The sequence below is a fragment of the Accipiter gentilis genome, chromosome 10 (assembly GCF_929443795.1).
Source record: "Accipiter gentilis chromosome 10, bAccGen1.1, whole genome shotgun sequence".
NCBI lineage: Eukaryota > Metazoa > Chordata > Aves > Accipitriformes > Accipitridae > Astur > Astur gentilis.
The window spans coordinates 40,472,894-40,486,268 of NC_064889.1; the positions used below are offsets into that span (position 1 = coordinate 40,472,894).

General features: G+C 64.6%; 2 protein-coding genes across 15 annotated transcripts in view; one reads left to right on the top strand and one right to left on the bottom strand.

Annotated features, from left to right (window-relative positions):
• RBFOX3 (RNA binding fox-1 homolog 3) overlaps positions 1–13,375 on the top strand; it is a 190,354-nt gene that overhangs the window by 154,313 nt on the left and 22,666 nt on the right. For 6 of the 14 annotated variants that reach the window (XM_049811889.1, XM_049811893.1, XM_049811891.1 and 3 more), the window contains one exon: positions 10,422–10,904. The exons of 3 other annotated variants lie outside the window; for them this stretch is intronic. In XM_049811889.1, coding sequence (XP_049667846.1) covers positions 10,803–10,904 — 102 coding nt within the window. In that variant the 5' untranslated portion in view covers positions 10,422–10,802. Of the gene's footprint in view, positions 1–9,843; positions 10,199–10,421; positions 10,905–13,375 lie in introns of those variants that run through there. 5 more of the 14 variants (XM_049811885.1, XM_049811883.1, XM_049811886.1 and 2 more) reach the window with 3 other exon arrangements.
• The window catches only part of LOC126043458 (uncharacterized), a 237,956-nt gene that overhangs the window by 152,126 nt on the left and 72,455 nt on the right, over positions 1–13,375 (bottom strand). The window lies entirely within an intron of this gene.

Below are 13,375 nucleotides of genomic sequence, written 5' to 3' on the forward strand. Positions count from 1 at the left end.
ACCCTCTCCTGGTGCTGAATTATTGAGAGTGTTGCTTTCTTTTATTGCTGTGCTGGAGGAGAAATGCCTCAGCCTGGCTCTGCTTTGAATATGATTATGGGGCTGGAGATGTCAGAGCCAGCTGGGCCCCAGAGACCGATCTGCCACCCCTCTCGCTCCTGTGCCTTCCCTTATTCTTATTTATTCCCTTGCTCCTGCGTCTGGTTCAGCGCACACGGTCCCCTCGCTCTCCTCTGCCGAGCGGTGCCCCAGGAGGACGGGAGATTTAGTGCCTGACAAGCAGCACTGCCCTGCCGCCGCGCACCGGAGGCAGCCGGCAGCTCGCTCCCGGCGGGGAAGGTCCATCTCGCCCCAGAGCCCCGCTGCCCCACGGGTGGAGGACCCCCGCTGCCGCCGGGCCGCCGGCAGAGCCCGAGCGGGGCTTGTCCCCGTGGGCCGTCCTGCGGCCAGCTCTCCCCTCGCCTCCCGTGCGGGATCTCGGCCGGTCCCATGGCTCTCCCCTGTGGGACAGGGTCTCTGTCCAGCCTCTGTCCCGGGGGTCTGCAAGGGTGCGATGCTGGGGCTTGAGGGACGGTGGTGTTGGTGCCCCAGTGTTGGTGGGACTTCTGGGTGCCCTTCTCGTGCAGACCACAGCGGCCACATCCCAGGCTGCGGGGCAGCCAGCTTGTGCAGGGACTGTCCCCATTGCTCCTGCACACAGGGACCGGGGGCTGCCGACTCTGCCCCCCTCGGGCCACGACTCGGCCGCATCTGCAAAGCGGGTGATGCTGGGCCCCCCAAGACAACCCGTCCCAACAGGGCCTGCCAGACCCCGGCTGAGCATCCCTGCCTGCCGGGAGCAGAGGTGAGGAGCAGGCGGTCAGGGAAACCGCTGCCCGCCGCGGGGGTGCCGGGAGCCGGCTGGCAGCTCGCAGGTTAACCGCGAGAGCGGCCGATTCCCTTATTGACAGGGTAGCTTGAAAAATGCTGAGGCAGGACATCGGCTCCTCCGGGTGTCAGCGCCGGAGCCCACGCTGCGCCGGTGAGCGCACACGCTGCCGCTGCCGGCTGCCCCCCAACGCCCAGGCCGGCCGCCTGGCCCCGGACCCCCCCCCGGGGTGCTCCAGCTGGGGAGCGGGTCAGCTCCCCCTCACCCTTCCCTTTGCTCTTAAAGACGCCAGAGAGGATTTCATTTTTATTCCTCCCTCTCCCACGTTTTTCCCCTGGGGTGAATAAGCCCCTGCCCCGCTGCATGCCCGGGGCTGCCCTGGTGTCCATCCTCCGGCCCCCGCTCTCCAGCCAGCCCAGCAGCAGCATGTTGGACACCGGCAGCCGGCTCTGAAGCGTGCGGCGGCCCGCGGCGAGTGACCACGCCGCGCCGGGGAGGGAGGCGAGCACGCAGGGCACCCGGCCACGCCGGCCCTTGGTGCTGGAGCCGGACAGCGAGCGCCCAAGGGGAGAGAGCCCACCAAGGAGGAGCGGCACCCAGTGCAGCCGGCATCAGGGAGAAGCCCACCACCCTCCCGCCGATCCCGCGGACCTCCTCAGCACCCTGCTGCCGACATGATGATGTATTTTTGGGTAGGTACCGCCAGCAAGGGTGGGCATTTCCCCTCCCTCTCTGCCGGGGTCATGCTCGGGGTCGGGGTCTTTTCTCGCCGTTGTTGCTTCCCGGCTGAGCTGCTGGCCGGGAGAGCTTTCCTCCTCCGGCCAGGCGCTCACTGCCCTGCAGCTTGCAGGTTGCGATGCTGGAGGCAGGCCTGGCATCGGGGAGGAACGGGGCAGCGTCAGAGGCAGACAGGGGTCCCTGCCTGGGCGCTGCAGCCTCATCCCTGCCTGAGGGCACCCCCCGACCACCGTCCTGCCTCCCGTCCGCTCCCTCCGAGCTCCACGCAGTGCTGGCTGCAGGCAGCAGCCCCCTCGCCTGCACAGGGTGGCCGGAGGCTGCACAGAAACACCCCCCTGCCCCCATCCCCTCTCAGCTGTGCTGGGTTGGTGAGTGGTGGGCTCTGGACCCTGCGCTGGGGGGCTACGCTAGGAGGGGCTGCGGGTCTGTGGTGGCAGCGAGGCGTTCAGGTCATGGGTCTGTGTGGAGCAGCAGCCAGCCTCTCTCGCTTGGGGGGTCTGTTCCGCATGGGTGCCCACCCAGGGCAGCCCCCACGCTTGTATCCCAAGCTTGAAGTTGGTGGCCAAGGCTTTCGAGATCCCCGTGGGGACCCCGAGGTCCCTCTGCGGCACCGCAGTCCCTGTTCAGGCGGTTTGGAGCCTGCAGGGCCGCACGGTTCTGTCTGCTTGTCCCCCGCTGAGCCCGGAGCCGGGGGCACGGCCGGGCAGGAGGGCTGGGCTCTGCGGGGGCTCAGCCTCTCCCCGCACTAGCAGACCTGTCAAGCCATGCAGGGCGATGGCTGGCGGGGGACCGGCCGAGACCCCCCCGGCCATCCCAAGGGCTTTGAGCGGGAGCAGGGAGGAGGAGGATCTGATGGGGTCTGTCCCAGGCACTTTGCTCGGGGATGGGATGCTGAATGCGGGTGCAAGCTTGTCTCATGGTGTGGCTGGAACAGTGAGCAGAGGGGAAGGGGACGGAGGCCAGCAGCCTCCCGCAGGGCTGCTCGTCCTCCCCAAAGCTGTAGGAGCTGGGCTGAGCATCAGGGTCTGCACCGTCCCAGGGGGCTCCCCATGGCATCCCAGCCCACGAACTGGGGCTTCAGCCAGTGGCACCAGCTCCTCCCACACCCTCCCTCCTGCTCCAGCTCCTCCAGAGCTGGCGGGGGGCCGGGGGGCTGCAGCATCCCCTGGGGGATTACGCGCTCCGGGGAGCTGTGCTCCCCTGGATTTTGGAGCAAGCAGCGGAGCGGACAGAGCTGGGTGAAGGGGGATGTGGGGAAAGGAGCTTACGAGGAGGAGGAGGATAATGCGAATTCATTGTTTCTCAGGGAAGCAGCTTTCAGGCGTAAGGTGCTTTGTCATGAGAGATCTCGGTGCAGCCGCCGATCCCCTCCGGTCAGAAGCCCGTTGTGGCTCACAGAGCCTTCTCCTGCTAGGGCGTTAATTGTGCCCAGGGACTTAATGAGCTGCCATGGCTGTGAAAGCAAACTGCTCTGGAGTTTCCACTTGGAGCTCCATAGCTGCTGCGTGGCTTCATGGAGCTCCAGCCGGTGCAGGGCACGGGGCAGCAGTGCCAGGGTGCCCGTCCCTGTGGGAGCTCCACACACAGCTCCCCCCATGCGTCTGCTGCCTGTGGCAGTGGGCAGGGCAGTGCCACTTGAGGGTCTCCCTTCCCCGTCCCATGTGGTGCACATAGCCAGCAAGCCTGGGATGGCCGGCTCTCGGCATCACATGGGGCACAGCGGCATCCCCAGCCCTGCCGGGAGAGAGGCCAGGAGAGGGCTTTGCTCCCGGCAGAGCATCATTTCTTGGCATCATGGGCGTCTCTCCATCGTGAGCGTGGGAGGAAGCGGAGGGGTTTGGTTTCCCTGCGTGGCGGGAGCGTGGCCACCGTCGGGAGCGCTGCGGGGAGCGCTGCGGTGGCAGGCGGCAGCGGGTGGCTCAGTAATCGACACTGCAACAGGCTGAGATGCCAAAGCAAAATGTCTTCAAATTAGCAGTAATTGCAGGCGAAATAAAGAGCATGTGGGGCGAGTGGAAGGAGGGTTCTATAAATATTATGATTTTTAAAGTTTGCCCTGGAGTCCTAGAGCCTGTTTAAACGCTAATATCCTGTCTGTGCATTTAAAAAGCCTTATAATGAGGATTGAGTGTCTGCTTCCAGAGCACCTCCTGCCTGGTGCTCCCCTTCTGCCCATGTCACCTGTCTGCCGCTGCTGGTGGCATCCCAGCCCAGGCTGCCCTGTGCCCAGCACCAGCAGTGCCACACATGCCCCTGCTCTCGCCCCTGCTCAGGGATGTGCTAACCCCCCCAGGCAGCCTTGACCATCCCATCCTGCCCCTTGCACTGGCACCCCATGGGCTGCTGCCGAAGCCTCCCACTGCAGACTGCGAGGCCGGTGTGCAGCGTTGCACCAGCTTGGGGGGGGTGCATTTTCTTGGGAACTGCCCGTTGGGCAGCAGGTCTGGTCTCAGGGAAGGGGAGGCTCTGGGAATGCAGCATTTTGGGTCCCCGGGTCTGCAGGTGCTCATTCCTTCCATCGCCCTCCATCATTTGTGCATCACCCTCCATCCTACGCCAGGCCCTGTGGTGGCCGTGGCTCCAGCCCCAGCAGCACCGGTGCGGCACACTCTGCTGAGTGTGGTGCAGCCGTTTTACCTGCTGCGGCCCTGCCAGCGCTGCCCACCCGGCCTGCGAGCTCGAGGTGCTCGACAGCATCTGTTCTGCCACGGTTCTGCTGCCTGCACGTTAATTCTCATTAAATCTAGGGAGCCTAATTGCCATTTCATGTAAATATTTTGTCAAGTGAAAGGGCTTTAGGAAGGGCCGCGCTGACGGAAGGCAAGAAGCCAGGGTCTCTCGCCGCTGCGGTGACAAGCTCCTGTTTGTCCTGCCCAACCACAGGTGTAAAACATGTCCCCGCGGGAGCTGCCGCATGTCCCGCAGTGAGCCCAGAGCTTGGATGTGGCCAGCTGCTGGGAGGTCCCTGTGCACCGTTTGCTTGTGCTGGATAACGGGGGGACGCCAGCTTCCCTGCTCGCGCATCTTGCAGGATGCGGGCTCCGTTTTGTGGAGAACACTGAGGGTCCCAAGGCGATTCCCGTGTTGGCTGAAGAGCAGAGGAGGGATGGCACAAGGGGAAGCAGAATGACCCCCGGTGCTGGCCCAGCTGCTCTCCTGCTCTGCACAGCACTGGCAACTCCGGCTGGAGGTCAAAGCGTCTCCAGGCCCCCGTCCCATCCCCTCCTGCAGCAGGCAAGGAAAGTTTCGGTGTGGTGGTGTTTTTCCCTAGATCCCATTAAACTTTCATGTGCTTTCTCTGCGTTTCTGCTCCCCTCCCAGCTGCCACAGCTGCTGTCTCAGATACTTGCCTTGCGTTGGTCATGGTCCCCTCTTCACCTGATGATGTGATACCCAGGTGCTGACATTCCCACCCCTGCCTGGGATCTGTGACCTCACGCCCGCTGTGGCAGGCAGGGAGGCAGCAGCCGGGGGCAGAGGCAAGATCTGGGTCAGCAGCAGCGAGGGTGCTGGGAAGGCGCAGAGCGGAGGTTTTCAGTACAATCTCCGGCTTCTTTGGGAGTTCAAAGCAGGGGCTGGGGGGGGGACGGGACTCCAGTAACCCCCCCGCAAGCTGCTGGAGGAGGAAGGAGCAGGGGAAGATGGAGAGGAATTTTAACTGGGTGCAGAGGAGACTCACCCAGGTGTCCCTGGGGAGCCTGGGCATCCTCCCCAACATCCCACCTGCACTCCCCCGGGGTCCCTGCACCCTGTCAGGGCTGCTCCATAACAGCCATATCGGGTTCCAATACACCTGCGGTTAGTTTAAACCACATCTGTCTTTTAGAGACGGAGCAAGAAACCAGGAATCTATAGGTGGCTGCGTGGCTGTCTCCAGAGACGGGGGAGCATGCAGGGATTCGGGGCAGCACGTGATGCAGGGATGGTTTGAGCTGAGCCAGCTGGGCCAGGAGCTGTGACATGGCCAGGGCTGTCGATGCTGGTGGTGGGAGGAAGCGCTTTGGTTTATGCTGTCGCTGGTGCTGGGTGCTCTATGCCAGCTGGTTCAGCAGTTGGGGGACCCCTGCCTGGGAACGCTCAGCCTGCACAGCCCCCATGGCTCCCCGCTCTTCCCGTGCTCCTCGGCACCCATCACGCTCTGGGAGAGGCATCCCCGTCGCAGTCCAGTCCCAGTAAATTCTGATGCTGGTCCTGCGCAATGGGGCCAGGAGGGCCCAAGGAGAGCTCAGGCGGAGGAAGCAGTGGTACAGTGATGGCGTGTAGGCAGCCGGGGCAGTGGGCAAGGACCTCTCTGCAGCAGGGCAGACCCTGCTGGCCATGCAGTGCTCTCGCCCATCACCTCTGTCGGTCCCTTTTCGCTGTTTTGGTCTGTGCCCGCCTTTGGGGCACTGCCTGCGGCTGAGCCAACGGGTGTGCGGGGCTTTCCCCTCGCTTCACGGCAGCTCAGATCCGTCAGTGCCTTCATCTAATTGCTTTATGTCTATGACTAACTACTAATGAGCTTTTAATTAATGAATGCCGCGGCTTGGGGGCATTCTGGAGCGGGTGGGAGGAGAGGACTAGATGGGTGCCCCGCTCCTGGGGTGCTGTGGAGCTGCTGGCACTGCACTCGCAGGCTGACCCCGTGGAGGCTGGGAGCACCCAACCTCGCTGGTCCTCGCAGCAGCAGCAGCTGTGCTTCAGCCTGGCCTGCATCCCCTCTTGGCAGCTCTCCCAAGTGGCAGCATCCAGGCTTGCACCCCAGCTTTGCACTGCGAGCGCGTGCTGAGGGGTGCCACGGGGGTCCCATAAAATACTGGACACTTGCAGCCCCTGAGGCATCCAGCCCACCCGTGGTTGTGCATTGCGTCCCCACAGCAGGTCCATGGGCCACCGCATCATCCCTCTCTGCCGGGAGAGGGTGTGGGATGGCATCCCAGTGAGGACTGCAGTGGTGGGGGCTGCGATTTCCCATTGCATCCCTTGTAGGGGGTGGGTCGGGGGTCTGGACGTGGCGTTGGGGGCAGTCCTTGGCAGGCAGCAGGTCTGACGTGTGTTCGGGGGCTTGGTGCAATGCGCACCTGGATGTGTGGGACATGCCACAGTCATGCCGTGTCTCTGGTCTGCTGGTCAGCACAGCAGCATGCTCAAGCAGGCTCAGGGGCAAAGCCCTGGTCAGGGCTCCAGGCAGACCTCAGAGCCCTCATTTCTGTCAGAAAAAGTTTCCAGATGGCTGAGGCGAGCACGCCTCGGAGGGGAGCTGAGCGCCCGGCGGTTCTGGCATCTCCCCGGGAGTGGGAGCCGGCAGTGCCACGTCGGCCACAGCGGGTCTCTGCCGCTGGGCCAGCTCCTGACCGCGCGTGGCCAGTACATCCCGGCTGCCTGGGAGCAGCCCAAAGCATCACGCTTTCCCTGGCGGGTTCCCTCAGCAATTCGGGGGGCACACGCCCGTCAGCCCTCCCAGCACCGGCTCTGCCCCTCAGCTCTGGTGCCTCACTGAGCTCCGGACCAGCGGCCGAGGCTGCTCCTGTCCCGGCGCCATGTTGTTCTCCCTCTTCCAGAAAACAAAACCAAGGAGCCCTCAAGGGTTCATTTAAAATAAATAAAAAATGAAAATAGTGCTGATTTGAAGGAAAGCCAGCCCCATCCTGTGCATGGGAGCGCATCGCCAACCCATCCCCGAAGGGCAGAGAGAAAGATGTGCTTAGAACTGCAGCCCTGTGCAACTTCTGCCTTTGATCATATATCTTACATGTGCCCTTTGCTTTCCCTCGTCTGATATTTATTAGGTTTAATTTTACTGGGACGCGGCTGTAAGTGAGACAGATGGAACGGGGTCTGTGCGCCTGGTGAACACATCTTAATTAAACAGATAAATAAACTTTCATTCCAGGAGACTTCATTTTTGGAGGGGTTCCTCTGGGGCTGCGGCTCCACAGGGCTGGGCAGCCCTGGCCAGGGCTCCTCGGGCCCAGGCACCGTGGGGCTGCCCCGGCACAGCCCTGGTGCCACTGCCAGTGCCATCGGCTGGGGCTGCAGTGTGCCGTCACCGGCAGGCCAGCTGGGAGCAGCAGGGCGAGGGAAATCGGCTGGTGGTAGCCAGGGACCTGTTCCCTACTCTGGAGCTGGCCAGTGGGTTGGTATAGCCCTGCCGTGCCGGTGTCCCACAGGGGCTCTCCGCTGCTGCGGGGGCATCTCTGCAGGCAGGCAGATGTTGGTGATGGCTGGAGGAGGGAGAAGGGAGACTTGAACGCTCCTCAGCTCCCAGAGCCGTTGCTGGAGTATTTATCCTGGGGAAACATGGCTAGTTCCTGCCGCTGCCGGTGGTGCAGAGGGTCTGCACCAGCAGGGTCGGGGCTGGGGTATCTGCCCAACATGTTGCTCTGTGCATTCTCCCTGCAGGAGAGCGGCGTCTCTCCTTGCCGTGCGGCTGGAGCCAGCCCGGACCTTTCCGCGACGCGGGCTGCTGGCTCGGGGCAGTGCCAGGGCTCATGGCGCTGCCACTGGCCAGGAGCGCCTTTGAGTCACCCTGCCCGGAGCCAGGCTCCGGCGCGGGGGAGGACGGGCAGATTACCTCATCCTGGAGCCGGCTCCCGCCTCACGTGGTTTGCTTGGTTGGGCACTGCAAGCCCAGAGCGTCAGGCCATGCCCTTCCCTTTTCACCTCTGCCTGAGAGCAGTGCCGGAGCTGCAGTGGAGCCAGACCGGACCAGGGCCTTTGGAGTTGCCCATCACCTTGCCCAGGGCATCCCTCGCCCTGCGCCAGGGTGCTGTGCGGTGCTCAGGTGCATGTGGGTGCCTGGTGGGGACCCTCTCCCCACAGCTGCACAAGGGGCTGTGGGAGGACGTGCTTGTCCCCCAGCCCTCGCAAAGCTGCCCCGCGTCCTGCCCCGGGCACCAGAGCGTGCAGGAAAGTATGGCAGCTGGGGCCATAGGAGTCCCTGGGGAAGGGGAGCTGAGGCAGGTGGGGAGCATGGGGTCTGAGCACCGAGGTGTGCAGGATGGGCTGCTGCATCGGGATCCATCGTGGTCCCTTGGGAGCTGGAGGGTGAGCGGTTGTGGGGGGACATGGGAGCTCACTGCAGCCCATGCTCCTCGCAGGGAGCAACGGCTGGAGGATGCTGTTAGTAGTGATGGTGCTGCCAGACTCCTTTCAGCTCTCAGTGCCGCGGGGCGGTGGTGATGAGAAACCCTCCCCCTGGCATGGCATCCCCTCCCTGATTTGGCACCTTGCTGTCCCTTTGGAGCCTGGTCACCCCAGCAGCAGGACCCTACGGGGGGTGGTGCTGACAACCCCTTGGCCCCAGGCACCGCTCCTTCAGGATGGCTTTTCCCAGAGCTGTTTGTTTCCACCAGGTTTGCCCCGTGGCTCTGGGCCGGCCATGCCACACACCGCTGCTGTTGAGTATCTGCAGCAGAAACGGGAACCGCTGCGAGTGTACCAGGACACTGCAGCATGTCGCTATGTCTGGGGATACTGTGGAAAATCCCAGCCTCCGAATAGGGCTGGTCGTGTGCTGGAGGCTCCGGCGGAGACGGAGCATCAGCAGCTGCTGGCACAGACCTGCCTTTGTGCATCACATTTGGCCAAGATGGAAACTGAACTGAGCCCAGGTTTTGTTTCCCACATACCCAAGCACAACACCGTCCCGGCTGCTTCGTTGCTGGCCGCGGCTCTGAAGTCGGGTGCGACACAGCGCCGGCAGTGCGGGGCGCCGAGGCAGGGACCCCCGTGCCAGGGCCGAGCTTTGCGGCACCAGATTACCAGGGCTGCCACAGGGCCACAACGGGAGGAGGCGTGAGGTGGGACCGGGGACCCGAACGAGCACACGTGCGTGCCCACGCCGGCTATCCCTCGCGGGCACCGGCACGTAGGCTATTGCCATGGCAGCTGCGATAGAGGTGTGCGCGGCGTTGATGCGTCAGGGCTGCTGGCAGCACCGGCAGGCCAGTCCAAAATGCCAAAAAGCCTCTTGAGCTCTGCCGGGGCCAGCCCCCTGCCCGCCGGCGGCGGGAGATGCTCGGGGCAGGACGTCCCCATCGCTCTGGGGAGCACAGGGAAGCCAGCGCCCGCGGGCAGGGCCCCTCCGTGTCACCCCGGGGTGCCGGGCTCCCCCTTGCCATCGGGGGCTGGCAGGCAGATGGGGGGGGCTCGCAGGCTGCCGGGAGCTCACATGCCTTCGCGCTTGGCGGGGCCGAGCTGCCTGTGCCCGGGGCGTGCAGGCAGCGTCGAGGCTGCGGCCACAGCTCCTCTGGCAGGGAAGGCCGGCGGGCTGCCGGGGCCCTGCCTGCCGTGGCACGAGCCCATGGCGGCGCAGCGCGTGGCTGCGGGGCTGCAGGCGTGAGCAGGTATGTGCCTCTCCGGGGAGGCGGAGCTGGGTCTGCTGCATGGCTCCCTGCCCGTCCCTGCCAGCGCGGCCATCCCTGTCTGCGTGTGTGTCTCCCAAGGAGAGCGTGGTGCGTGTGCACGTGTCCGGCTGTGTGTGCGTGGGGGAGTCCCGCAGCCGCCCGGCGTGGCGGCGAGGCGCTGCCATCGTGGGGGCTGCGCGGCTGGAAGTGCCGGCCGCTCGGCACGGTTTCCCGGGGCGCCCGTGTTGCATCACCGAAACTCCCGGTAAGACCCTTCTTCCCTTGGGAGCCAGTGCCGGGAAGGGAGATGGTTCTGCTGGCTCGGCCCCATCCTGCCTGCCTGCTTCCCCGGCATGGCAGCGCGTGGCCGGGGGCTGCGAGGGGCTGCCCGGGCGGCGGGGAAGCCATCTGCGAGCGGCGGCGGCGGAGGGGTTAAGTGCGGGATCAGCTGTTCTCATGTCATTACGGATTCTCTTCATTTTATACAGAGCTCTGTTTGATGTCTGAATGCACAGGGGACTCCCCCTCCTCCTCCAACTCCCACCCCTTTTATTTCGCTCCCTCGCCCTCTCTCCCTTCCTCCTCCCCTTCCTTTCTCTCTCCCCGCTCCCGCTCTGGCTCACACACACCCTTTGCAGACCGTGCGCTCAGTGCCAGTGTCTAATGGCACCGAAGTGAACAGGCGAGCGCTGCTCCCGGGGCGCACGGCGCAGCCGGCCTGCCGCAGATGAATCCCTCCTAACTAGCGCCGAGGGGTCGGGAGGGACGGCCGAGGAGGGGAGAGCCCGAGGGGCGAGCCGGGAAGACGAGGATAGCGGTGTGCGGAAGAGGACGGACCCGCGAGCAGCTTCACGGCTACCTGTCGACACATGCTGTGCTCCATGGCTAACTCGGGCTGCCTCCTTGTCTCCAACTCAGGCATGCTTCCTCACTCTCTCCCCTGTCCTCCAGCCTTCCTCTACCTCCAACAGGTAAGTCACCCTCTCCGGGGGATTTTTTTTGCTTTCCGGTTCACACGTGTTTCTGGCCGGTTCCCTCTCGGTGGAGGGTCAGAGCTTAACTGCTTCCTCCCCGGCCACGGGGCCTCTCCGGCACCAGCCCCGCGGCACTGGCGAGTTGCGTTGCAGTGGTGGCTCGTGGTCCTCGCCCGCGATTCCTTTGGGGTTTCTCCGGTTTCTCTGCCGAGGCGCCTGGGAGCGCAACCAGGGCTGGAGAACGGGCTGAGACGCGGGCAGTGCGGCAGGCAGAGCCGCCGGCGCGGGTCCAGCGCTTTCCCTGCCTCGGCGCTGCTGCTGTTCGGCAGAGGCAAGGGACGATGATGGATGCTCGGATAAAGGAACGAGGCTCCTGCGTGGCCTGAGCAGCCTCTGGGGAGAAGGGAAGGTGAAGAGCTTGTGAGTGCACACGCGTGTGCGCATATGTGTGTGTGTGCCGTCACGTCGTGCGTGCCTGCAGCCAGGCCGTGGGGTCGAGCGCGTGTGGGTTTGTCTCGCTGTTGACAGGAAGGTGCTGCAGAGTGACCTGGGGGGTGGGGGGGGTGGGCAGTGGGTCTGGGCGAGCCCCAGAACCGGGCAGCCCAGCCAGAGGGTGCCCAGGCCGTCGGTTTGGTCCTTAACTTCTGGCCAGGGCGCGCTGCCCTCGGGTCCCACGCTGGACCCAGCGCGCCGGGTTTCCGGGCTTGTCGTCCCGGGGGAAGCGCAGCTCGGGAGAGACAGCGTTTTCTTCAAAAGCCTCTTTGCTGCGTCGGAAATCCCGTCTCCCAGCCAGGCGAACTGCTCCATTTGTGCTTTCAGGAGTTTAAAAATTCATAGCATCCTCACCGTGCTCGGCACGGCCTGCGCGGCTCACCTGGCAGCCGAGGACAGGCGGCGTGGGCGCAAACCCTCCTGCCCCAGCGGGGAAGGACTGGGGAGCATTTCAGTCCCTCGGGACATCCGTAGCCTGCGTCCGAGCGGGCTTGGGGCCGGACCGCGGCCGCGCTGGCGATGGGGACGGCGAGGCCCATCGTCGCTCCATCCGGCACGCTGGAGATGGGGTTGGCAAAGCTGGTGCTGCCGCTGGTTATACAAGTGCAGCGGCAGCCGCGGGGTGCGTGCGGGGCCGGGGCTCACACGGGGGCTGCTGCAGAGGCCAGCCAAGACGGGTGCGTGATTTATTGCACCCTCCTGCAGGCAGAGGCTGGGGAGAGCTGGGGCTGGGCTGGATTTCGGTCTCAGCTTCCCCAGGCTGCGCCGAGGTCCCTGCGGCTGCTGCTCGGCTGCCCAGGCGTGTCTGACACCGAGCAGAAACCATCCCCGAGCCCCCACCCATCCCCGGGGAGGTTTTCTGTCCCTCCAAAGGGAAAGCATGGATGCTTTGAACCAGCAGCCGGCGCAGGGCCTGGAGCCTCTGATGGGAGCGGGCGGCAGTGTGGGAGATTTCCCTCTCCGGCCGGGATCCCCTTGTCCCCCAGCTGCCACGAGGGGCTCGGCTGCGCCGCTCGCCCTGCGGAGCGCTCCGGCACAGACCGGCTGCGCTGATTGCCGGCTCCTGGGGCTGCGGCTGGAGGCAGCAGGGGCCGGCAGCGTTGCGGGCAGGCGTGGGCTGCCCGCTGCCAGTGCCCAGCTGGGCTGCGCGCAAGTGGAGTTTGGGGATCTTGGGAAGGGGGAGCTTTTCCCCGATGCGCGGCACTCTGCACCCAGCAGCTCCTGGTTCCCCCATTGCCCTGTTTGTTTTAATTTGACCGTCGTGTTTAGCGTCTCTTCCTCCCCGCTCTCCCAGAAGCCTCCTGCTCCTTGGCAGCAGGTCTGGACTTGCGAGCCAGGAAGGAGGGTTTTATTAACAGATTTGGAGTTGGATTTTCACCCAGCTAATGAGTGCGATGGAGGCCGAAATCTCCGTCCTCTTCCCGGGGCTTGTCCCTTGCTGAGGTTCTGCGCCCAGCGCTTGGGGACAGGGTGTTCCTGGCGTGTGTCGCAACAAGGCGTCAGGCAGAGGGACGTCACTGGCAGCTGTCACGTGGGGAAGGGGCACAGGGCACGCGCTGCTGCTGGGCTCCTCATCCTGCCCGGCTGAGCAATGGGCTTGCCTGGCGCCTGGTGGTTTAGCCCTGAATTCGCTCTGGATTTTGGGCGTGCGCACTTTTGGCATGTCTGCGCTAGAGGAGTGCACAGGGAGTAATGCTGCCTTTGCCCGTGGGCACGTGCCTGCCACAGAGCTTGCCGTTGGCCAGCTGGCTTGTCTCACCTGCGTGTGGCCAGAGACACCTGGAGGGGTTTAACCAACTCTCCCTGAAGGTGTTGTGACGTGGGGTCTGTGGGGAGCTTGGTTTAGACCCCCCCGGTTACGGTTCCCTGTCCAGAGCATGTGTGTACGCAGGGAGGCACATGTCCGTGCATCAGACCTGGGGTGGTGGGCACATACGCACGGATGGTGCCTGAGCCCTGCGGCTGCAGGTGCCCGT